Consider the following 23,882-nt stretch of genomic DNA (forward strand, 5'->3'; position numbering starts at 1 on the left):
TTAACACTAATATGTAAACCCAAGTTACAGTCTCAGATACACTACAGTGGATATAAAAAGTCTACACACCCTTGTTAAAATGCCACGTGTTTGTGATGTAAAAGAATGAGACAAAGATAAATCATGTCAGAACTTTTTACACTTTTAATGTGACCTATAATGTGAACAATTCAATTATATATATTTTTTTGAAATCTTTGTAAAAACCTTACAATGACCTGGTTGCATACGTGTGCACATCCTCTTATAACTGGGGATGTGGCTGTGTTCAGAATAAACCAATCACATTCAAACTCATGTTAAATAGAAGTCATTACACACCTGCCATCATTTAAAGTGAGTGATTAATCACAAATAAAGTTCAGCTGTTCTAGTATGATTTTCCTGACATTTTCTTAGTTGTATCTCAGTGCAAAAGCCATGGTCCGCAGAGAGCTTCCAAAGCATCAGAGGGATCTCATTGTTGAAAGATATCAGTCAGGAGAAGGGTACAAAATAATTTACAAAGCATTAGATATACCATGGAACACAGTGAAGACAGTCATAATCAAGTGGAGAAAATATGGCACAACAGAGACATTACCAAGAACTGGACGTCCCTCCAAAATTAATGAAAAGACGAGAAGAAAACTGCTCAGGGAGTCATCCAAGAGGACTACAGCAACATTAAAGGAACTGCAGGAATTTCTGGCAAGTACTGGCTGTGTGCTACGTGACAACAATCTCCCATATACTTCATATGAATGGGCTATGGGATAGGGTGGCAAGATGGAAGCCTTTTCTTACAAAGAAAAACATCAAAGCCCTACTGAAGTTTGAAAAAATTTACATAAAGTCCCCCAAAAGCACATGGGAAAATGTGTTATTGTCTGATGAAACGAAGGTTGAAATTTTTGGCCATAATTCCAAAAGGGGCTGTTTTTCTTCAGTTGGAACCGGGGCCTAAGTCAGGGTGGAGGGAATAATGAACAGTTTCAAATACCAGGCAATTTTGGCACAAAACCTTCAGGCGTCCATTAGAAAGCTGAAGATGAAGTTCACTTTTCAGAACAACAACGACCCAAAGCACACATCCGAATCCACAAAAGCATGGCTTCACCAGAAGAAGATTTACATTTTGGAATGGCCCAGCCAGAGACCAAACCTGAATCCAACTGAACATCTGTGGGTTGATCTGAAGAGGGCTGTGCACAGGAGATGTCCTCGCAATCTGACAGATTTGGAGTGCTTTTGCAAAGAAGACATCAAGATGTGCCAGGCTATTAGACTCCTACCCAAAAAGACAGAGTGCAGCAATACAATCAAAAGGTGTTTCAACTAAATATTAGTTTAAGGGTGTGCACACTTATGCAACCAGTTTTTTATATTTTATTTTTTCCCCTCAAAACCCCCTTCCCCTTCAAAACCCCCTTAATGATGAATCAAATTATGAGTACCGTGACGTCGCCCGGTATGGCGCAGCCGGGGCCCCACCCTGGAGCCAGGCCCGGGGTTGGGGCTCGTATGCGAGCGCCTGGTGGCCGGGCCTTCCCCCATGGGGCCCGGCAGTCGAAGGCAGGGGCCTAGACAACCCGATCTCTGGACACGGAAACTAGCTCTAGGGACGTGGAATGTCACCTCGCTGGCGGGGAAGGAGCCTGAGTTAGTGCGTGAGGTTGAGAGTTTCCGATTAGAGGTAGTCGGGATCACCTCTACGCACGGCTTGGGCTCTGGAACCACACTCCTTGAGAGAGGATGGACTCTTCACCACTCTGTGGAGTTGCCCATGGTGAGAGGCGGCGGGCTGGTGTGGGTTTGCTTATAGCTCCCCAGCTCTGCCGCCATGTGTTGGAGTTTACCCCGGTGAACGAGAGGGTCGTTTCCCTGCGCCTACGGGTCGGGGATAGGTCTCTCACTGTTTTTTGTGCCTACGGGCCGAACGGCAGTGCAGAGTACCCGACCTTCTTGGAGTCTCTGTGAGGGGTGCTGGAAAGTGCTCCGACTGGGGACTCTATTGTTCTACTGGGGGACTTCAACGCCCACGTGGGCAACGACAGTGACACCTGGAGGAGCGTGATTGGGAGGAAAGGCCCCCCTGATCTGAACCCGAGTGGTGTTCAGTTATTGGACTTCTGTGCTAGTCACAGTTTGTCCATAACGAACACCATGTTCAAGCATAAGGGTGTCCATCAGTGCACGTGGCACCAGGACACCCTAGGCCGCAGGTCGATGATCGACTTTGTTGTCGTCTCATCTGACCTGCGGCCGTATGTCTTGGACACTCGGGTGAAGAGAGGGGCGGAGCTGTCAACTGATCACCACCTGGTGGTGAGTTGGATCCGATGGCGGGGGAGGAAGCTGGACAGACTCGGCAGGCCCAAGCGTACTGTAAGGGTCTGCTGGGAACGTCTGGCCGAGTCTCCTGTCAGAGAGATCTTTAACTCCCACCTCCGGCAGAGCTTCAACTGGATCCCGAGGGAGGCTGGAGATATTGAGTCCGAGTGGACCATGTTCTCCACTGCCATTGTCGAAGCGGCCGCTCGGAGCTGTGGCCGTAAGGTCTCCGGTGCCTGTCGAGGCGGCAATCCCCGAACCCGGTGGTGGACACCGGAAGTAAGGGATGCCGTCAAGCTGAAGAAGGAGTCCTATCAGGCCTGGTTGGCTTGTGGGACTCCTGAGGCAGCTGACGGGTACCGACAGGCCAAGCGGGCTGCAGCCCGGGTGGTTGTGGAGGCAAAAACTCGGGCCTGGGAGGAGTTCGGTGAGGCCATGTAGAAGGATTATCGGCTGGCCTCGAAGAGATTCTGGCAAACCATCCGGCGCCTCAGGAGAGGGAAACAGTGCCCTACCAACGCTGTTTACAGTAGAGATGGGCAGCTGTTGACCTCAACTGAGGATGTCGTCGGGCGGTGGAAGGAGTACTTCGAGGATCTCCTCAATCCCGCTGTCACTTCTTCCATTGAGGAAGCAGAGGATGAGGGCTCAGAGGTGGACTCGTCCATCACCCGGGCTGAAGTCACTGAGGTGGTCAAGAAACTCCTCGGTGGCAAGGCACCGGGGGTGGATGAGATCCGCCCTGAGTACCTCAAGTCTCTGGATGTTGTGGGGCTGTCTTGGTTGACACGCCTATGCAACATCGCGTGGTGGTCGGGGACAGTGCCTCTGGGATGGCAGACCGGGGTGGTGGTCCCTCTTTTTAAGAAGAGGAGAGGAGAATACGGCCGATAGTAGAACCTCGGATTCAGGAGGAACAGTGTGGTTTTCGTCTGGGCCGTGGAACACTGGACCAGCTACGGGGTGTTGGAGGGTTCATGGGAGTTTGCCCAACCAATCCACATGTGTTTTGTGGATTTGGAGAAGGCATTCGACTGTGTCCCTCGCGGCATCTTGTGGAGGGTGCTTGGGGAATATGGGGTCCTGGGTCCTTTGCTAAGGGCTGTCAGGTCCCTGTACAACCGAAGCAGGAGCTTGGTCCGCATTGCCGGCAGTAAGTCAGACTTGTTCCCAGTGCATGTTGGACTCCGGCAGGGCTGCCCTTTGTCGCCGGTTCTGTTCGTAATTTTTATGGACAGAATTTCTAGGCGCAGCCAGGGGCCGGAGGGTGTCAGGTTTGGGGACCACACAATTTCATCTCTGCTCTTTGCAGATGATGTTGTTGTGTTGGCCCCTTCTAACCAGGACCTTCAGCATGCACTGGGACGGTTTGCAGCTGAGTGTGAAGCGGTGGGGATGAGAATCAGCACCTCCAAATCCGAGGCCATGGTCCTCAGTCGGAAAAGGGTGGCTTGCCCACTTCAGGTTGGTGGAGAGTGCCTGCCTCAAGTGGAGGAGTTTAAGTATCTAGGGGTCTTGTTCACGAGTGAGGGAAGGATGGAACAGGAGATTGATAGACGGATCGGTGCAGCTTCTGCAGTAATGCGGTCGATGTATCGGTCAGTCGTGGTGAAGAAAGAGCTGAGCCGCAAGGCGAAGCTCTCGATTTACCAGTCAATCTACGTTCCTACTCTCACCTATGGTCATGAGCTTTGGGTCATGACCGAAAGGACAAGATCCCGGATACAGGCGGCCGAAATGAGCTTTCTCCGCAGGGTGGCTGGGCGATCCCTTAGAGATAGGGTGAGAAGCTCGGTCACCCGGGAGGAGCTCAGAGTAGAGCCGCTGCTCCTCCACATCGAGAGGGGTCAGCTGAGGTGGCTTGGGCATCTGTTTCGGATGCCTCCGGAACGCCTTCCTGGGAAGGTGTTCCAGTCCCGTCCCACCAGGAGGAGACCCCGGGGAAGACCTAGGACACCCTGGAGGGACTATGTCTCCCGGCTGGCCTGGGAACGCCTCAGTGTCCCCCCGGAAGAGCTAGAGGAAGTGTCTGGGGAGAGGGAAGTCTGGGCATCCCTGCTTAGACTGCTGCCCCCGCGACCCGGCCCCGGATAAGCGGAAGAAGATGCCATGCCATGCCCTCAAAGATTTCAGTTTGTTTTTCAATTGAATTCTTCACATTATAGGTCACATTAAAGGTGGAATTAATTCTGACATGATTTATGTTTGTCTCATTCTTTCACATTACAGGAACCTGGCATTATAACAGGGGTGTAGACTTTTTATATTCACTGTATATATTTTCCCAAATGTTCTTTTCCAGCATAGTTCCAGCAGTTATAAAGAACGCCTAGCCAGGCCAGCACATACTACTCTGCTCAATAGTGTAACATTATTTAGGCGAGATACAAACTTGTAATTTGCATTAGAAAGACCTAAGATTTTTGACAGTGACTCTCTAACTCACAGGATTCCTCAGAACTTTCGGGTCATGGGCAGCCTGGGAGTCATTTTGGTGGTTTTTCTTCTGACAGCCATCTTGGTAAAAATAGAGATGGCACCCCTTCCCTTTTTCACGTTGACCATGATCAAGATTATCATCATAAACTGTGAGTGTTTCTGGCTTTGCTATGGACCCATTCTGACCCATACCTTCCACTTTTTAACATTAATATTTTAGTTACAAGGGAAGAGGGCTGTAATTAAAAGCGGTGTCTGTTCCCACATAGTTACACAGTAGTTACACCTACCAAGCAAGTACATTTGGTGTAGTCAAATGAAGCAAAATGAAATGAAGATGGAAATGAATCAAAATTAAATCCAGATACCTGCACAATTTGAACAGAGATATAATGAGATATAATGACATTGAAAAAACACACCTGTCAATTAAACATTTTATTAAAACAAATAAAAACAATCAAATACTATTACAAGCAGGTATTACAACTACTAGTACAACTACTGCTATCTGAACCTTCTGTTTTTAAATATATTGTGATAAAAATTTGAATACTAGGTGGGCGTATATCAATTGTCCCATGCACATGTACAAGTTTAAAAACCTTTATAGAACTTTGGACCAATTTACATTTTCTTTTACAATATACATATATACATTTTAAATTGTGAGCAATTGGAAGTTCATCTGTATATCCAAAAGGTTGTTTTGCAGGTCCAGTGTGCTGTTCATTTACGCCATTTGAAATTCTGCGTAACCACACAGCCTCTGTCCAGCTTGGTATAGAGGGGGAGTCCCAAAGTGTTCCCTCTTGGAAGAGATATTGCCCTGTATAGAGAATTTCAGTAAAAAGTGTTGTAGGAGCCATTTCATGTATTGTATTGCCTAGTTGTTTTGGGATGTCACTCTTCCAGGGCACTAGGTGTCAGTCACGTTTATGTCACGAGGTGGGTATTTTGTGATAAATGGCCAGGTGTGGGAAGTTTGATTTGTTCTTGGTTATGGGAGCTTATGGTTTCTTACCGCTATCACCATGTTACTTTACAGCTAACACTACAGGATTATTTTCTCTCTAAACCATCACTCAGCACTACGGTAACAATATCAAAGTAATTTGTTAAAACTTTATGAAATTACATTAAATGGAACATCAAACTAAATCATGGCTTGAATTGATTTAATGCACGTAATGAGACAAGCATCACCATAACCAATTAACCAAGTGGCTAATGGACATTTAGGCTATGATAGTCACTACAAGTGTTGTTAGGTATACAATTACTGGACTTGTCACTGACAATAATGTTCAGTAACAAAAACTGTGAGCATGACATTTTTTATAATTTACCATTGCCTACTCAAATTTTACTGAAATCATATTTTACACATCCCATTATGATGACACCAGTGTGTACAAACAAGGTTTTAAAGAACACTTTTTACATCTTTTCGAATTCATAACAGAAAAATCTGTAATTGTCTCATGTTGTGCTGGTCTTACAGATAAGCTTAGTACTTTCCTAGTCCTGAAAATTTGATTATAGCCCAGAAGATAAATTTTACACATCCCATAAATTGTGTTTTGTATTTTTCTAGTTAAAAACTCCCCAATTATAACATTGATAATAGTATTAACTGACTGAAGCATACATTATTAATGAATTAAAGATTGAATAATACACTGCTCCAAAAAATTAAGGAAAACTTTAGACACCGGTTCTCGAGGATGGAAAGATATTAAAGATCAAAATCTTTACTGAACATTGTGTAATTTGTTGAGAACAAAATGACGTAACAATGGTCAATGGAACCCAAAATCACCAGGATTCAAACTCACACGAAAATAAAAGTAAACATTTAAAATCACAGACTGTTGTATCTTGCGTGAATTTCATCACAGCAATTCACAATGTGACTTAAGAGTGTGTATGACCCCCACGTGCCTGTATGTTCTACTGACAACGTCTGGACATTCTCCTGATGAGATTGTGTCCTAGAGGATCTTCTCCCAGACCTGGATCAGAGCATCAGTGAGCTCCTGGACAGTCTGTGGTGCTACTTTGTGGTGTCAGATGCACCGATACATAACATCCAAGAGGTTCATAATTGAATTCAGGTCATGGGAAATAGAGGGCCAATCAATGGCCTCAATGCCTTCTTCATTCAGGAACTGCCTACACACTCAGGCCACATGAGGCCGGGCATTGTCCTGCACCAGGAAGAACCCAAGGCCCACTCCACCAGCGTGAGGTTTGACGATGGGTCTGAGGATTTCATCCTCGTACCTAACAGCAGTCAGGGTACTGTTGGCTAGCACGTGGAGGTCTGTGCCACCCTCCAAGACCATATGCCTCCCCAGACCATCAATGACCCACCAAACCAGTCATGATGAATGATGTTGCAGGTGGCATAACGTTCCTCATGGCCTCTCCAGACTCTTTCAAGTCTGTCACATGCTCAGTGTGAACCTGCTCTCATCTGTGAAGAAAACAGGGCGCCAGTGACAGACTTGCCAAGTGTTCTCTGACGAATGCATATCGAGCTGCACAGTGCTGGGCTGTGAGCACAGGTGCCACTAGAGGACGTCAGGCCCTCATGCCCCCCTCATGGAGTCCGTTTCTGACAGTTTGGTCAGAAACTTGTACACTATCAGCCTGTTTGAGGTCATTTTGTAGGGCTGTGGCAGTGTTCCTCCCCGAACAAAGGAGCAGATACTGGTCCTGCAGCTGGGTTGTTGCCCTTCTACGGTCCAATCCAGATATCATGTAACGGCCTGGTTTTTATGAACAGAATTTCTAGGCGCAGCCAGGGGCCGGAGGGTGTCAGGTTTGGGGACCACACGATTTCGTCTCTGCTCTTTGCGGATGATGTTGTCGTGTTGGCCTCTTCAAACCAGGACCTTCAGCATGCGCTGGGACGGTTTGCAGCCGAGTGTGAAGCGGTGGGGATGAGAATCAGTACCTCCAAATCCGAGGCCATGGTCCTCAGTCGGAAAAGGGTGGCTTGCTCACTTCAGGTTGGTGGAGAGTGCCTGCCTCAAGTGGAGGAGTTTAAGTATCTAGGGGTCTTGTTCACGAGTGAGGGAAGGATGGAACGGGAGATTGACAGACGGATCGGTGCAGCTTCTGCAGTAATGCGGTCAATGTATCGGTCTGTCGTGGTGAAGAAAGAGCTGAGCCGCAAGGCGAAGCTCAAGATTTACCGGTCAATCTACGTTCCTACTCTCACCTATGGTCATGAGCTTTGGGTCATGACCAAAAGGACAAGATCCCGGATACAGCGGCCGAAATGAGCTTTCTCCGCAGGGTGGCTGGGCGTTCCCTTAGAGATAGGGTGAGAAGCTCGGTCACCCGGGAGGAGCTCAGAGTAGAGCCGCTGCTCCTCCACATCGAGAGGGGTCAGCTGAGGTGGCTTGGGCATCTGTTTCGGATGCCTCCGGAACGCCTTCCTGGAAAGGTGTTCCGGTCCCGTCCCACCGGGAGGAGACCCCGGGGAAGACCTAGGACACGCTGGAGGGACTATGTCTCCCGGCTGGCCTGGGAACGCCTCGGTGTCCCCCCGGAAGAGCTGGAGGAAGTGTCTGGGGAGAGGGAAGTCTGGGCATCTCTGCTTAGACTGCTGCCCCCGCGACCCGGCCCCGGATGAAGCGGAAGAAGATGTATGTATGTATGTAATTTGAGAAATGTTTATCCAGTCATCAATCAAAAAAGACTATTGTTACAAAAAGGTTGGCCTGGTTTTAAATAAATTCAAACCGCTGCAAAAGCTGGTTCATGTTATTGTAGCTTGCTAGCAAACATTAGCTAACCGCTAGCTAACATAACGAGTGACCTGTCATTCAATGCAGAGAAAATGAAGGCTGGTGAAGGTTAGATATGTTTTTTATTGTATTGAGTGGTAGAAGTAAAGAAATGTCTAACATATCCTTCATTTTGACTACTTAATCGAAGTCAACGACAGACCATCAGTTTCCCACACATGCACTGTACCTGTAAGATGTGCAACTGCTGAGGGCTGGGGGCTGGTGGATCAAACCCTGGGGATGTCACAATTTTTAAAAACTTAAACCCGCTATTAAGTGTTGTTAGATTCTGTCTATTCTTGATCCATTAACAAAATTAATGCAACCAGAAGTCGGTTGCATTAATCTTAATTTTGCATGAGTCCAAGATGTTGATATTCCATAGTTCTTACATGTTCTCCAATAATTACAAAGTTAACACAGTCTTTCATGTCAATACACATAGGGGGCAGTCAGTAGTCATAGCCAATCATTACACAGTACATTATCCTCCAGCACATCCCCTCCAATATCTGTCTGTCTTCCAATCACATACATGCATTCTATATCCTAACCTTACATTGCCTGGTACTGTCCCCTTTTGAGTCCCTGGCTCCACACACTTATCAGGTTGTGTGGGGCCCCTGAATAGTGGATACCAACTGCTTGCGATACCGTACCTCATATAGCCCAAGATAACGAAGTACCACTTCTCTAACAAGAGAATAGAACTAAAATACATGCATATCATCACGTAAAGACAGGCTTCCTCACAATGGTATGTGCCAACCTACGGTCCATGGGTCTATTCATAGAGACTTTGACAGTCACATGGAAAGCTCCTATCAGGAGGTATGGACAGGATGTGTGGGGTTCATCAGTAAAAGGGCCCAGCACCACGTCCCATCTATTGTACTTTGTTCAGAGTTAGTCAGCTCATATGCACTTTGTTAAATTCCTCATGCCCATATTCTATCAGTGTCTATATTAAGCATAAGTGCTTTCATTGTGTCTTATTACTATTATTGAAATTACATTTACAGTTATGTTTACATGTCTATATTTGGGGGGGACAAATCATAGTTTTCCTCAGGATGAGGGGTCATATCCCCCCTGTCCCCCCCGGGATTTACGCCTATGTACAGCGGTATACCTTCTGATAGGTCCAGGGGTTCTATCTGTGTGTCTTCAGTAGGATATATCTGTAATAGTGAATTAATTGGCATATTAATAGGCATCAAAACAATGAATGAACACATGGAATTATGTACAAAACAAAAAAGTGTAAACTGAACTGAAAACATGTCTTATATTCTAGTTTCTTCAAAGTAGCCACCCTTTGCTCTGATTACTGCTTTGCTCACTCTTGGCATTCTCTTGATGAGCTTCAAGAAGTAGACACCTGAAATGGTTTTCCAAGTCTTGAAGAAGTTCCCAGAGATGCTTAGCATTTGATGGCCCTTTTGCCTTCACTCTGTGGTCCAGCTCACCCCAAACCATCTCGATTGGGTTCAGGTCCGGTGACTGTGGAGGCCAGGTCATCTGGTGCAGCACCCCATCACTCTCCTTCTTGGTCAAATAGCCCTTACACAGCCTTTTGTTTGGGGTCATTGTCCTGTTGAAAAATAAATGATGGTCCAACTAAACGCAAACCGGATGGGATGGCATGTTGCTGCAGGATGCTGTGGTAGCCATGCTGGTTCAGTATGCCTTCAATTTTGAATAAATCCCCAACAGTGTCACCAGCAAAGCACCCCCACACCATCACACCTCCTCCTCCATGCTTCACGGTGGGAACCAGGCATGTAGAATCCATCCGTTCACCTTTTCTGCGTTGCACAAAGACATGGCGGTTGGAACCAAAGATCTCAAATTTGGACTCATCAGACCAAAGCACACATTTCCACTGGTCTAATGTCCATTCCTTGTGTTTCTTGGCCCAAACAAATCTCTTCTGCTTGTTGCCTCTCCTTAGCAGTGGTTTCCTAGCAGCTACTTGACCATGAAGGCCTGATTTGCGCAGTCTCCTCTCCTCTAGAGATGTGTCTGCTGCTAGAACTCTGTGTGGCATTCAGCTGGTCTCTAATCTGAGCTGCTGTTAACCTGCGATTTCTGAGGCTGGTGATTCGGATTAACTTATCCTCAGCAGCAGAGGTGACTCTTGGTCTTCCTTTCCTGGGGCAGTCCTCATGTGAGCCACTTTCGTTGTAGCGCTTGATGTTTTTTGCGACTGCACTTGGGGACACACTCAAAGTTTTCGCAATTTTCCGGACTGATTGACCTTCATTGGTTAAAGCAATGATGGTCACTTGTTTCTCTTTACTTAGCTGATTGGTTCTTGCCATAATATGAATTCTAACAGTAGTCCAATAGGGCTGTCGGCTGTGTATCAACCTGACTTCTGCACAACACAACTGATTGTCCCAACCCCATTAATAAGGGAAAAAAATCCACTAATTTACCCTGACACGGCACACCTGTGAAGTGAAAACCATTTGTCAGGTGACTACCTCATGAAGCTAATTGAGAGAACACAAAGGGTTTGCAGCGCTATCAAAAAAGCAAAGGGTGGCTACTTTGAGGAATCTAAAATATAAGACGTTTTCAGTTATTTTCACACAAGTACATAATTCCATATGTGTTCATTCATATTTTGATGGCTTCAGTGAGAATCTACAATGTAAATAGTCATGAAAATAAAGAAAACGCATTGAATGAGAAGGTGTGGCCAAACTTTTGGCCTGTACTGTATATATTATGGTGTTATCACTAATTTTGATCTCCTGCTCTAAATATCCAGGTAGTTTTTCAATTATTTCACGTGTAGGCATACAGTATCTCACAAAAGTTAGTACACCCCTTACATTTTTGTAAATATTTGAGTATATCTTTTCATGTGACAACACTGAAGTAATGACACCTTGCTACAATGTTAAGTAGTGAGTGCACAGCTTGTATAACAGTGTACATTTGCTGTCCCCTCAAAATAACTCAACACACAGCCATTAATGTCAAAATCGCTGGCAACAAAAGTGTGTACACCCCTAAGTGAAATGGATTGGATTCTCTGGCACTAAAAACCAGGGACTAAGTGTATAATCTTCGTGCTCTGATAGACTCAGACCTCACATTTAACAGTCATCAAAGCTGACACTTATAAACATCACCAGCATCAAGAGCTTGGTGTGCCAAAAAGACCAAGAGAAGCTCATCCATGCTTTTATCTCTAGTAGGGTTGACTACTGTGGCCTTTTAACTGAGCTCCCCAAAAAGACTGTAAAACAGCTGCAGCTCATTCAGATTGCTGCTGATAGAATGTTAACCATGACCAAGAGAACAAAGCACATTAATCTTTGCACTGGCTTCCAGTCAGTTACAGAATACATTTTAAAGTGATGCTTTTAGTTTATAAATCACTGAATGGTTTAGGCCCCGAATACATTTCTGATATGTTTAACTGAGAAAATAAACGGAGGAGGGCTCTTAGATCCATGAACACATGTCAGCTTGTAGAGCCCAGAATCCAAACTAAACATGGTCAAGCTGCATTTAGCAGTTATGCTGCACACAACTGGAATAAACTACCACAAAATCTTAGACATGCCCCAAACGTATACATTTTTAAATCCAGGTTAAAAACATTTCTCTTTTCACACGCCTATGCCTGAGCGCTGAAACTTAACCGCACAGCTTTTATAGCTTCCGATGTTTCTATCATGTTTTTATTCTAATTCTGTTTTCTTAATCTATGTTTTCTTATTATGATGTTGTGTTCACATGAGTATTTGTTTTTATGCAATTATATTTTTATATTTTTCTTTGTAAAGCACATTGAATTGCTTCTATGTGCTATGCTATATAAATAAACTTGCTTGCTATTTGCAGTGTGCATATCACCCAATTGTTCCTTTATTGACTAACACAATCCTAAGTAGTATGTCTCGAACATGCCAGTGTAAAATCAAATAATATGGAAAGTATTATGCAAACTAAGATAGGTATATCTAGCATTTTATTCTTTCTCTCGTTGTGTAAATAGACCTTAAACTCAAGTAACTAAGATATGATAATTCAGTAAATAATTATCAATTATTTTTAGTTTAATAGCACTCTACATGGTTGTTATATTTGTATATTATTTTAAATATATTTCACAGGCGTGATTTTGTGTTGATTACCCCTTTAGGTTTGACATGTTTATTGATTGAATGTGATTGAATAGTGATCTGATTAGGTTAGCCAGATAAAACTCAATATTCTGGCAGAATATGTATTAACTCAGTTGCAATAAAGTTTTTAAGAAAATTCTTAAATAATCTCAAACTGCACCTCTAAAAATTATCCTTTTTGATGTGACAAGCTTTGGATCAGAATTATGACTGATTTCTGTTTCATTTTTTACCTCCCCTTCAGCATTTGGAGCTATCCTGCAGGGCAGTCTGTTTGGCATGGCCGGCTTACTGCCCACCAAATACACCACCCCCATCATGAGTGGGCAAGGCCTTGCAGGCACTTTTGCTGCCTTCTCCATGATATGTGCTATTGCAAGTGAGTTACAGAATATACATCCATTATAATATTTTTGGGAGCATGTGGAGACAACACTGTTACACACGCCAACTGTGGCTTTCCAAAATCAACATCAGGGGTACACTAAATTCATAGAGTAATATAAAGTGTCCATTGGCATGTTATAAGATGATATGCTTATTTAGTGCTTAAAATTAAGAAGGTTGGTCAACATCGTACAACCCATTTCCACAAAGTTGGGATGCTGCATAAAATGCCAATAAAAACAGAATACAATTATGTGCAAATCCTTTATCCTTACATTTAACTGAAAATAGTACCAAGATACCCAGATATCAAATGTTGAAACTGAGAAATGTACATGCCCATAGGATTGCAGCTGCTCAACAGTTCGGGGTCTCCTTTGCTGTATTTGTCATTTCATAATGTGCCAAATGTTTTCAATAGGGGACAGATCTTGATTGCAGTCAGGCCAGTTTAGCACAAGGACCCTTTTACTACAGAGCCATGCTGTTGGGATACATGCAGAATATGTTTTGGCATTGTCCTGCTGAAATAAGCAAGGCCTTGCATGAAATGACGTTGTCTGGATGGCAGCACATGTTGCTCCAAAACCTTTATATATTGTTCAGCATTTATGGTGCCTTCACAGAAGTGCAAGCTACCCATGCCATGTGATTTGCACATCATTGTTTTCTGTTTTTCTTTACATTTTACACAGGGTTGTAGTTCTTGCCTCTGTAGCTTTAAGTATTATAATATTGATAAGAATATCAATAAATATCAACTGTGGCCAGAGTGATTATTTTCTACTAGAGATTTTAATGCAATGATTTCATAGCATCTTACTATACCCATTAATAATTCTTCACATTTCAATAATGTTACATTTCAAATGGCTGTACAATTAAAGTCTCTCTGTGTCTCTTACACTCACTTTCACCAGGTGGCTCAGAGATAAATGATGCTGCTTTTGGATACTTCATTACAGCCTGTGCAGTGATAATATTGGCCATAATGTCCTATGTGGCCCTCCATAAACTGGTAATAACTGAGTTATTAAATCTCCAAAATGATTGGCATCATTGCTAACGATAAGCAAAAATGTCTTTATAAAATAAACATCATAGATAATTAGACATGTTTTATGCAAACAAATAGGGGAATACTGTATTATTTTATATAAATTCAGTTTCTGAGAGAACATAAATAGTGGTGCTCATAAGTTTGCGTACCCTGGCATAAATTGTGAAATTTTGGCATTGATTTTGAAAATATGACTGATCATGCAAAATAAATGAGTTTTTTATTTAAAGATAGTGATCATTTGAAGCCATTTACTAACACATAGTTGTTTGGCTCCTTTTTAAACCATAATGATAACTGAAATCACCCAAATGGCCCTGATCAAAAGTTTACATACCTTTGAATGTTTGGCTTTGTTACAGACACACAAAGTGACACACACAGGTTAAAATGGGAATTAAAGGTGAATTTCCCACACATGTGGAATTTAAATTGCAATTAGTGTCTGTGTATAAATAGTCACTGAGTTTGTTAACTCTCACGTGTAGAACTGAGCAAACTAGATGCTGAGCCATGGGGAGCAGAAAAACACTGTCAAAAGACCTGCGTAACAAGGTAATGGAACTTTATAAAGATAGAAAAGGATATAAAAAGATATCCAAAGCCTTGCAAATTCCGGTCAGTACTGTTCAATCACTTATTAAGAAGTGGAAAATTCTGGGATCTCTTGATACCAAGCCAAGGTCAGGTAGACCAGAAAAAGATTTCAGCAAGAACTGCCAGAAGAATTGTTCGAGATACAAAGAAAAACCCATAGGCTGCTCTGGAAAAAGACACAATACGACGATATTTGAACAAAAATGAGCTACATGGTCGAGTTGCCAGAAAGAAGCCTTTACTGCGCAATGCCACAATAAAGCCTGGTTATAATATGTCTGACAACACCTTGACACGCCTCACAGCTTCTGACACATTTGGAGTGACGAGACCAAAATAGAGTTTTATGGTCCCAACCATAAGCGCTATGTTTGGAGAGGGGTCAACAAGGCCTATTGTGAACAGAATACCATCCCCACTGTGAAGCATGGTGGTGGCTCACTGATGTTTTGGGGGTGTTTGAGCACAGGGGATCTTGTGAAAATTGATAACAAGATGAATGCAGCATGTAATCAGAAAATATTGGCAATTTTCATTCTTCTGCACGAAATCTGCGCATGGGATGCTCTTGGACATTCCAGCACAACAATGACCCTAAGCACAAGGCTAAGTTGACCCTCCAGTGGTTAAAAAAAGGTGAAGGTTTTGGAGTTGCCATGAACTGGAGGCAGTTTTGCCAAGACGAAAGGGTAGCTATAACACCTGCAAGAATCTGGGGCCTCATAGATAACTATTACAAAAGTCTGGACGCTGTCATTGATGCTAAAGGGGGCAATACACAGTTTTAAGAACTAAGAGTATTTCAGACTTTTGAACAGGTTTTTTTTCCTTTGTTGCCATGTTTTGTTTTATGATTGTGCTATTCTGTTATGACCTACCGTTGAATGTGAATCCCATAAAAAATAAGACGTTTTGCCTGCTCACTCATGTTTTTTTTTTTTTTTTACAAATGGTACATATATTAACAAGTTTCCAAGGGTATACAAACCTTTGAGCACAACTGTAATTGTTTAGCAAAAAGATAGATAATATATAAACATAGTAATTTGTTTCATATCAATATAATAACATCAAATCTGCATAAACATTCTGTAGGTCACTGGATGAGATCATATTAACTAAAATCAAACACAGTTATTTTTAAGAACCATTTTCAACTGAACTCCACCCCTTGCTGATGATGCCAGTGAAAATGTTTATGACACAGTCAAATGCCTGTTCTTGAAGAAGATAGTCAAGATCACTGTGCTTTTACCATGGGTAAGGCAATGAAATCCATTAAATCCAGTCATGTAAGTATATGTAGAAAAAATGAAAGACAAATGTGGTCTGCGTGTTTCATTATTAGTGCCCACATTCAATGAAAAATGTAATGGCCAGAGTGCATTTACCACAAACAAGTCACTTACATCAGAATCAGAAAGAGGTTTATTGCCAGGTAGATTTCACAACAAACTAGGAATTTGTTCTGGTCCGTTAGTCAGCTATTTTGTACAAAATAAATAAAAACAAATAAGAATAGTGGACTGGGGATAAAACAGTAGACAGCAGTAATAAATTACTAAGAAATGTACAAAAAAGTATGTAAGGTGCAAGAATTGTCCACTTGAGAGTTGTGTGTATGTGGGGCTTGGGCTATTGACAGTTTGTGGGTCATGTTCATGAGGCCTACTGCTATAGAGAAGAAACTGTTCTTATGGCGATAGACCTCAAGCTTCTTCCAGAGGAGAGTGTTCTGAATAGTCCATTTCCAGTGTGAGAGGGATCAGCCATCTTTTTCGCTCGCCTCCGCATCCTGGAGGTGTGTAGGTCTTGTAGAGATGGCAGATTGCAGTCTGGACACACAGGGATAAGGTACAGTTAAGCGCAAAGGTTTTCATATATTCATACATTTTGGAATTTGGGAAAAGGTTTTCTGATTTGAGTGGTTGAAATCCCCAGCAATGTCTAGGTTGTTAAGGCTGATGGGTGGCTATCTTTGGCCTAGCCTGGAGGCCTTCACGCTTCCCTCGCCCCCGGGCACTTCCTGTTGTTGGAAGTTGTCAAAAATACTTTCTGTGCATTGTGCTCCAGGACTTTCTGTTGGCTGCATAGGCTGCATAGGCTGCCAGGCTGTACTGAGTGAATACACTAAGAACTATTAAGTAAATCCCCGCTCATTTGAAATTACTGGGTAGACGCTGGGCCTCGTAAAGCACATGCACCGCCATCTAAAATAAACTTATCTTAAATAAAGCAAGCCTATGAACGCTTTTAATTCCTCATCTGTCAGTTCAAACCTGTATGGACTATTTAGCTCAGCTTCGGCAAGAGTGTGGGTTTAGAAAAAATCTTAATATATTATCCTTACGTAATAATGCTGATGTATGTAACTATTTTCAAAGGTTTTATCAATCAACATAGATCCGTAGCTTACATTTGCCCACTGGTAGCCTATCAACCAAGCAGACGCACTATGTGGGGTATACATCCAACTCAATTGATAAAACCATTGAAAAATCCAGCCAGTACAGTCTTTCATATTGGAAGTTGTTAACCTATAATGCTGTTAGCCTATTATTTGAGGCTAACAGCGTTACGGTTCCAGCGTTAGCAAGCCTTACTGTAAGGTGTAGGCTATGTTGATGAACATAGTCTAATGTGCAATTTGTCAGTTCCTGCGCTTATTTCATAAGTCTAGTGCTGCTGTACACACACAATGTAAATGTCTGTACAAACAAACACAATTTTCATAACAGCTTTCATAACAGGCTTTTAGTAGACTTTCAATTGACTTTCAGTGTATTCATTAAACTGTCAATTCAATTAATACAATTCAAATCATTGGTACCGTCTTTGTCCCATCGCCCTATCCTTACATAATGTAATAATTGGATAATATAATATATATTTTTTATGGTTTAAACATGTTTTCTGGTTGCCTAAGACCTTTGCATAGTACATGTACAGTAATACCAAGTGTAATTGCCATTCCAATTGATATCTTCTGTTTCACTACCATCCCCAGTGTGAGATAACTGAATGTAGTTTGTGATTTTGGGTTGTTCTTAACTTTACTATAGGAGTTCTACCAATATTACAAGAGTCAAAGTGGAAACAGGGTTAGCGAGACCAAGCTAGATCTTCTTAAGAAAGGTAAAGGAAATGGGTTTATTATATTTGTAAAAATATTTAAATTAGAAAAAGACAATTGTTCTTTATATTTTAATGCAAAAACATGTTCACGTAACAATCATGGAAGATTACATTGTTCCTTATCCCCCTAGAAAATGCTGCAGAGAATAAACCAGCTTTTAACCAAGCGGAAGAGAAGCAAACTGTGTCCATGTTGAACATTTTCAAGAAGGTATGCCAGATTTGTGCTCGATTCTTCAAAGATTAAGGCCAGAATGTATACATGGTGGCAGCACACTAAAGTGCAGGGCGCGGCTATTTAATTCACAATGATAAGCTTTGAGTTTGTCATGGATGCAGGTTTTATTTCCTGAAAAGACTGCACCTTAACTTCCAACATGGAATTAATAAATTGCTAAAAACCTAGCAGATTAATCATAAGCCTACATAATTTGAAGAGAATACATTGTGGACACATCAGTAATTACTGAAACATTACAGTATATTATACTGTCTTTATCATGTTGAATAAGTGTCCTTTCTTTCTTAAAAATACAAAGCATGTAGAAGTCTGTCATTTTTATAATAGGTACTGTGATGGCAATTCCATCGATCAACACTCTTAAAGGAGTAAAAACAGAGACATAATTCTCTTGCACAATTTAATAATGTATTTGGAAATAGAGAGACGCGTCAAACGCTTACAAGCATAATCATCCGAGGAGTCTCTAACTTAATACATGAACAGTTCGTATTTATAGAGAAAAAAGGGGTGTGGTAAGGTGCTGCCCATCTGTCTTGTGTCACATAGGTTTTACCCAAAGTACGGGCTGTCCCCCCACCTTATCCTTCCTGCCATAATGTTTACTGTTGTGTTTACCTAAAGGGGCCAACTGACCTTACTTCCCCCAAGGAACACATTCCTAAGAAACAAAGGTCTGGCACCCTTCTTGGTCTAAGCAGGAGAACATGGTCTCTTTCTACCAGCCAATAGAAAGACAGACATTTCCCAAATGTACCTTAGTTCAAAATGTCCATAACAGTACTCTTCAACTATGAGTGACGGAATCTAAAGCAAAAATACAGAAAATCACATTGTATGATTAAATTGCATTTTATTGCATGACAAGTGTTTGATACATCAGAAAAGCAGAACTTAATATTTGGTACAGAAACCTTTGTTTGCAATTACAGAAATCATATGTTTCCTGTAGTTCTTGACCAGGTTTGCACACACTGCAGCAGGGATTTTGGCCCACTCCTCCATACAGACCTTCTCCAGATCCTTCAGGTTTCGAGGCTGTCGCTGGGCAATACAGACTTTCAGCTCCCTCCAAAGATTTTCTATTGAGTTCAGGTCTGGAGACTGGCTAGGCCACTCCAGGACCTTGAGATGCTTCTTACGGAGCCACTCCTTAGTTGCCCTGGCTGTGTGTTTCGGGTCGTTGTCATGCTGGAAGATCAAGCCACGACCCATCTTCAATGCTCTTACTGAGGGAAGGAGGTTGTTGGCCAAGATCTCGCAATACATGGCCCCATCCATCCTCCCCTCAATACGGTGCAGTCGTCCTGTCCCCTTTGCAGAAAAGCATCCCCAAAAAATTATGTTTCCACCTCCATGTTTCACGGTTGGGATGGTGTTCTTGGGGTTGTACGCATCCTTCTTCCTCCGAACACGGCAAGTGGAGTTTAGACCAAAAAGCTCTATTTTTGTTTCATCAGACCACATGACCTTCTCCAATTCCTCCTCTGGATCATCCAGATGGTCATTGGCAAACTTCAGACAGGCCTGGACATGCGCTGGCTTGAGCAGGGGGACCTTGCGTGCGCTGCAGGATTTTAATCCATGATAGCGTAGTGTGTTACTAATGGTTCTCTTTGAGACTGTGGTCCCAGCTCTCTTCAGGTCATTGACCAGGTCCTACCGTGTAGTTCTGGGCTGATCCCTCACCTTCCTCATGATTATTGATGCCCCATGAGGTGAGATCTTGCATGGAGTCCCAGACCGAGGGAAATTGACCGTCTTCTTGAACTTCTTCCATTTTCTAATAATTGTGCCAACAGTTGTTGCCTTCTCACCAAGCTGCTTGCCTATTGTCCTGTAGCACATCCCTGCCTTGTGCAGGTATACATTTTCATCCACTTTTAACTTTTTCCACTTTTAACGTGACCCATAATGTGAACAATTCAATAAAAAAACTAATTGAAATATTCAAGGGGGAAAAATGAAAAATAAAATCATTACAATAAACTTGTTGCATAAGTGTCCACACCCTCTTATAATTAGAGATGTGACTTTGTTCAGAATTAACCTAAATAGAAACTCATGCTAAGTAGAAGTCATTACACACCTGCCATCTTTTAAAATAACTCTGATTAATCACAAGTAAAGTTCAGCTGTTCTAGTAGGATTTTCCTGACATTTTCTTAGTTGCATCTCAGAGCAAAAGCCATGGTCCGAAGAGAGATTCCAAAGCATCAGAGGGATCTGATTTTTGAAAGATATCAGTCAGAAGAAGGGTACAAAATAATTTCCATGCAGGAATTTCTGGCAAGTACTGGCTGTGTGCTACATGTGACAACAATGGCAAGACGTTGAAGCATGGTGGTGGCAGCATCGTGCTTTAGGGCTGTTTTTCTTCAGCTGGAACCAGAGCCTTAGATGGAGGGAATTATGAACAGTTCCAAATCCATCCATCCATCTTCTTCCGCTTATCCGGGGCCGGGTCGCGGGGGCAGCAGTCTAAGCAGGGATGCCCAGACTTCCCTCTCCCCAGACACTTCCTCTAGCTCTTCCGGGGGGACATCGAGGCGTTCCCAGGCCAGCCGGGAGACATAGTCCCTCCAGCGTGTCCTAGGTCTTCCCCGGGGTCTCTTCCCGGTGGGACGGGACCGGAACACCTTCCCAGGAAGGCGTTCCGGAGGCATCCGAAAAAGATGCCCAAGCCACCTCAGCTGACCCCTCTCGATGTGGAGGAGCAGCGGCTCTACTCTGAGCTCCTCACGGGTGACCGAGCTTCTCACCCTATCTCTAAGGGATCGCCCGGCCACCCTGCGGAGAAAGCTCATTTCGGCCGCCTGTATCCGGGATCTTGTCCTTTCGGTCATGACCCAAAGCTCATGACCATAGGTGACAGTAGGAACGTAGATTGACTGGTAAATCAAGAGCTTCGCCTTGCGGCTCAGCTCTTTCTTCACCACGACAGACCGATACATCGACTGCATTACTGCAGAAGCTGCACCGATCCGTCTGTCAATCTCCCGTTCCATCCTTCCCTCACTCGTGAACAAGACCCCTAGATACTTAAACTCCTCCACTTGAGGCAGGCACTCTCCACCAACCTGAAGTGGGCAAGCCACCCTTTTCCGACTGAGGACCATGGCCTCGGATTTGAGGGTACTGATTTTCATCCCCACCGCTTCACCCTCGGCTGCAAACCGTCCCAGTGCATGCTGAAGGTCCTGGTTAGAAGGGGCCAACACGACAACATCATCTGCAAAGAGCAGAGACGAAATTGTGTGGTCCCCAAACCTGACACCCTCCGGCCCCTGGCTGCGCCTAGAAATTATGTCCATAAAAATTAAGAACAGAACCGGTGACAAAGGAGTCCAACAGTGCATGTTGGACTCCAGCCCTGCCGGAGTCCAACATGCACTGGGAACAAGTCTGACTTACTGCCGGCAATGCGGACCAAGCTCCTGCTTCGGTTGTACAGGGACCTGACAGCCCTTAGCAAAGGACCCAGGACCCCATATTCCCCAAGCACCCTCCACAAGATGCCGCGAGGGACACAGTCGAATGCTTTCTCCAAATCCACAAAACACATGTGGATTGGTTGGGGAAACTCCCATGAACCCTCCAACACCCCGTAGAGGGTATAGAGCTGGTCCAGTGTTCCACGGCCCGGACGAAAACCACACTGTTCCTCCTGAATCCGAGGTTCTACTATCGGCCGTATTCTCCTCTCCAGAACCCTGGCATAGACTTTCCCGGGGAGGCTGAGAAGTGTGATCCCCCTATAGTTGGAACACACCCTCCGGTCCCCCTTCTTAAAAAGAGGGACCACCACCCCGGTCTGCCATCCCAGAGGCACTGTCCCCGACCGCCACGCAATGTTGCATAGGCGTGTCAACCAAGACAGCCCCACAACATCCAGAGACTTGAGGTACTCAGGGCGGATCTCATCCACCCCCGGTGCCTTGCCACCGAGGAGTTTCTTGACCACCTCAGTGACTTCAGCCCGGGTGATGGACGAGTCCACCTCTGAGCCCTCATCCTCTGCTTCCTCAATGGATTGGGGATTGAGGAGATCCTCGAAGTACTCCTTCCACCGCCCGACGACATCCTCAGTTGAGGTCAACAGCTGCCCACCTCTACTGTAAACAGCGTTGGTAGGGCACTGTTTCCCTCTCCTGAGGCGCCGGATGGTTTGCCAGAATCTCTTCGAGGCCAGCCGATAGTCCTTCTCCATGGCCTCACCGAACTCCTCCCAGGCCCGAGTTTTTGCCTCCACAACCACCCGGGCTGCAGCCCGCTTGGCCTGTCGGTACCCGTCAGCTGCCTCAGGAGTCCCACAAGCCAACCAGGCCTGATAGGACTCCTTCTTCAGCTTGACGGCATCCCTTACTTCCGGTGTCCACCAGCGGGTTCGGGGATTGCCGCCTCGACAGGCACCGGAGACCTTACGGCCACAGCTCCGAGCGGCCGCTTCGACAATGGTCCACTCGGACTCAATATCTCCAACCTCCCTCGGGATCCAGTCAAAACTCTGTCGGAGGTGGGAGTTAAAGATCTCTCTGACAGGAGACTCGGCCAGACGTTCCCAGCAGACCCTTACAGTACGCTTGGGCCTGCCGAGTCTGTCCAGCTTCCTCCCCCGTCATCGGATCCAACTCACCACCAGGTGGTGATCAGTTGACAGCTCCGCCCCTCTCTTCACCCGAGTGTCCAAGACATACGGCCGCAGGTCAGATGAGACGACAACAAAGTCGATCATCGACCTGCGGCCTAGGGTGTCCTGGTGCCACGTGCACTGATGGACACCCTTATGCTTGAACATGGTGTTCGTTATGGACAAACTGTGACTAGCACAGAAGTCCAATAATTGAACACCACTCGGGTTCAGATCCGGGGGGCCGTTCCTCCCAATCACGCCCCTCCAGGTGTCACTGTCGTTGCCCACGTGGGCGTTGAAGTCCCCCAGTAGAACAATAGAGTCCCCAGTCGGAGCACTTTCCAGCACCCCTCCCAGAGACTCCAAGAAGGTCGGGTACTCTGCACTGCCGTTCGGCCCGTAGGCACAAAGAACAGTGAGAGACCTATCCCCGACCCGTAGGCGCAGGGAAACGACCCTCTCGTTCACCGGGGTAAACTCCAACACATGGCGGCAGAGCTGGGGAGCTATAAGCAAACCCACACCAGCCCGCCGCCTCTCACCATGGGCAACTCCAGAGTGGTGAAGAGTCCATCCTCTCTCAAGGAGTGTGGTTCCAGAGCCCAAGCCGTGCGTAAAGGTGATCCCGATTACCTCTAATCGGAACCTCTCAACCTCACGCACCAACTCAGGCTCCTTCCCCGCCAGCGAGGTGACATTCCACGTCCCTAGAGCCAGTTTCCGTGTCCAGAGATCGAGTTGTCTAGGCCCTTCGACTGCCGCCCGATCGGCCCCTTATGGTCCCTCCTGTGGGTGGTGAGCCCACGGGAGGGCGGCCCCACGTCGCCCGTTCGGGCTGAGCCCGGCCGGGCCCCATGGGGGAAGGCCCGGCCACCAGGCGCTCGCATACGAGCCCCAACCCCGGGCCTGGCTCCAGGGTGGGGCCCCGGCTGCGCCATACCGGGCGACGTCACGGTACTCGAAATGTTTTTCTTCATTAAGGGGGTTTTGAACTGCTCTTAGTCTGACCCGTCGCCTAAGACCTGTTTGCCTTGGGAGACCCTACCAGGGGCATATAGCCCCAGACAACATAGCTCCTAGGGTCACTCGGGTACTCAAACCCCTCCACCACGTTAAGGTGGCAGTT

At 44.9% G+C, this 23,882-nt stretch overlaps 1 protein-coding gene across 2 annotated transcripts in view; it reads left to right on the forward strand.

Moving 5' to 3' along the window:
• Window positions 1-23,882, forward strand: part of slc29a1b (solute carrier family 29 member 1b) — a 40,406-nt gene that overhangs the window by 3,848 nt on the left and 12,676 nt on the right. Inside the window, exons 5-9 of one of the 2 annotated variants that reach the window (XM_013131359.4) lie at window positions 4,762-4,901; window positions 12,948-13,082; window positions 14,011-14,108; window positions 17,810-17,882; window positions 18,014-18,093. In XM_013131359.4, coding sequence (XP_012986813.1) covers window positions 4,762-4,901; window positions 12,948-13,082; window positions 14,011-14,108; window positions 17,810-17,882; window positions 18,014-18,093 — 526 coding nt within the window. The remainder of the gene's footprint in view (window positions 1-4,761; window positions 4,902-12,947; window positions 13,083-14,010; window positions 14,109-17,809; window positions 17,883-18,013; window positions 18,094-23,882) is intronic. The other variant, XM_013131360.4, reaches the window with a different exon arrangement.

The sequence above is a fragment of the Esox lucius genome, chromosome 9 (genome assembly GCF_011004845.1).
Source record: "Esox lucius isolate fEsoLuc1 chromosome 9, fEsoLuc1.pri, whole genome shotgun sequence".
Classification (NCBI taxonomy): domain Eukaryota; kingdom Metazoa; phylum Chordata; class Actinopteri; order Esociformes; family Esocidae; genus Esox; species Esox lucius.